This window comes from Pistacia vera, unplaced genomic scaffold (genome assembly GCF_008641045.1).
Source record: "Pistacia vera cultivar Batoury unplaced genomic scaffold, PisVer_v2 Contig224, whole genome shotgun sequence".
Taxonomy (NCBI): domain Eukaryota; kingdom Viridiplantae; phylum Streptophyta; class Magnoliopsida; order Sapindales; family Anacardiaceae; genus Pistacia; species Pistacia vera.
In genome coordinates, this window is record NW_022196029.1 from 138,172 (window position 1) to 140,579 (window position 2,408).

The window sequence follows — 2,408 nt, forward strand, 5'->3', positions numbered from 1 at the left end:
AGATGCAACAATGATAACAGGTTTATGTTACAAAAACTTATTATCAACATAAACAACAAAAACTTACTACAAAAGCTTACTAAAGCTTATTATTAACATAAACAACTAATTATTTCTAGAACTTATTACAAAAACTTATTATCAATTACAAAAACTTAAAAGATGCACATTTAAGATTTTTAATCAAGCACAATGAAAAAAAAGGACAAAAAAATATCAGTTCTTTGTTGACAATATAAAAAACTTTTCAAACTTTATAAATATAAACAACTAATTATTTATTGTTTGTAAAGATTAACTTGAGAAATCATTGTTTATGTATCTTTTCTTTCATCCTCATTAAATTATTTGACTAAATCAAATTTTGTAAAAAGAGTTGACTTCTTTTTTTCTATAAATATGCATGATTCATGTTAAATGAGTCTAAAAGGAATTCAAACCCACAAAATATCATATTCTTATTGTCTTTCCATTACTATGTATATAAATCACTATGGGTTACTATGTATGTCTTATTGTCTTTCCGTTACTATGTATGTAAATCACTATAGATCATTATTCTTGTACAATTTCTTATTGTTTTATTTGTTTAAAACTTCTTATTAGATATGCAATATGGCTAAATTTCTCAAAAGAAAATCAACAATAGACCAATCATCCTCATCAGTCCAAGAAAGTAAAGCCAATGATAAAGAAAATGATCCATTAAAAGAAAGTCATGTAAAACTAGAAACCATCTTGAAAGATCTTCCATCTGATCTAGCTCTACGGCCTAAAATCAATCATTATCATCCTAATTATAGGGATGCAATTCGAAGATTTTACTTGCAAAAGAGTTGTTGCCAGCCTCGAAATCATGTATTTCCACTGACAAAATTTGGAAAAGGATATTGCCGATTTAATCCTACTTGGTTTGATGTGTATGGCGATTGGCTTGAGTATAGTGTGATCAAAGATGTTGCATTTCGTTTGTATTGTTATCTTTTTAGACCTGCCATTATAAGCCAAGCTGGTAGTGACGCTTTCGTTAGTCAGGGATTTTGTAATTGGAAGAAACCAGAATGCTTTTAAATTCATGTTGGCCAGCCAAATAGTGCTCATAACCAAGCACGACAGAGTTGTGTGAATTTAATGAATCAAAAGCAACATATCGAAGTGGCTCTATCTAAGCAATCAGATCAAGTTAGGATTGAATATCGAACTCGCTTGATTGCATCTATTGTTTGCATTAGATTTCTTTTGCGTTAGGGGTTGGCATTTCGTGGCCTTGTTGAAACTGAAGACTCAAAGAACCAAGGTAACTTTCTCGGGCTTCTTCATTTTCTAGCTTAGCATAATGAACATTTTAAGAGTGTTGTTTTGAAGAATGCACCTGGGAATCTTAAATTGATAGTACCAGTGATTCAAAAAGATATTGTGAATACTGCGGCAAATGAAATCACAAAAGCTATCATTAGTGATCTTGGAGATGACATATTTTCAGTTTTGATTGATGAGTCTCGTGATGTGTCAATTAAAGAACAAATGGCTATTGTCATACGTTATGTAGATAAAAAGGGTCATGTACTTGAGCGCTTTCTTGACATTGTACATGTTAGTGACACAACTGCAGTATCACTTAAGATGGCTCTTGAGTCATTATTTTGTAAGTATGGATTGAGTTTGTCAAGATTACGTGGACAAGTTTATGAGGGGCAAGTAATATGCAAGGAGAATTTAATGGTCTGAAAAGTTTGATTTTGAGGGAGAATGAATATGCTTATCATGTTCATTGTTTTGCTCACCAACTTTAGTTAACACTAGTAGCCATTGCAAAAAAAATCACATTTCTGTTGCTTCGTTTTTCAGCTTGATTACTAATTTGATAAATGTTATTGGAGGTTCATGCAAGCGTGGAGATATGCTTCGGGAGAGCCAAGTTAATAAACATGTTGAAGTGCTAGAAATTGGTGAAGTTAGCAAGGGACAAAGTTTGAATCAAGAGACAAAGTCTAAAACGAGTTGGTGATACATGTTGGGGCTCGTATTATTATACATTGATCAACTTAATCATTTTGTTATCCTCTATGGGCGATGTGCTTGAGGTTATTGAAGAAGATGATTTAAATCCTGAACAAAGGGGTGAAGCATGTAATCTATTAGATTTAATTTATTCCTTTGATTTTGCATTTAACTTACATATGATGAAAATTATATTGGCAATTACTAATGAGTTGTCACAAGCATTGCAGAGAAAAGATCAAGACATTGTAAATGCTGTGGCCCTAGTCAAAGTTTCCAAACAACGGTTACAATTGTTGAGAGATGAAGGATGAGAATCTTTGTCGAGTGAAGTTTCTTCATTTTGCCAAAAGCATGATATTGCCATTTTGAATATGGATGATATGTTTGCAATTCAAGGGCAGCCA

The 2,408-nt window shown here is 32.1% G+C and overlaps 1 protein-coding gene across 1 annotated transcript; it reads left to right on the forward strand.

Annotated features, from left to right (window-relative positions):
• The first annotated feature begins 615 nt into the window (after nucleotides 1–615).
• LOC116130726 lies at nucleotides 616–2,008 on the forward strand. Its single transcript, XM_031416437.1, has 4 exons — nucleotides 616–1,026; nucleotides 1,249–1,297; nucleotides 1,394–1,694; nucleotides 1,849–2,008. The coding sequence occupies exons 1-4, from the start codon at nucleotides 616–618 to the stop codon at nucleotides 2,006–2,008; spliced, it is 921 nt and encodes a 306-aa protein (XP_031272297.1).
• The last annotated feature ends 400 nt before the right edge of the window (nucleotides 2,009–2,408 follow it).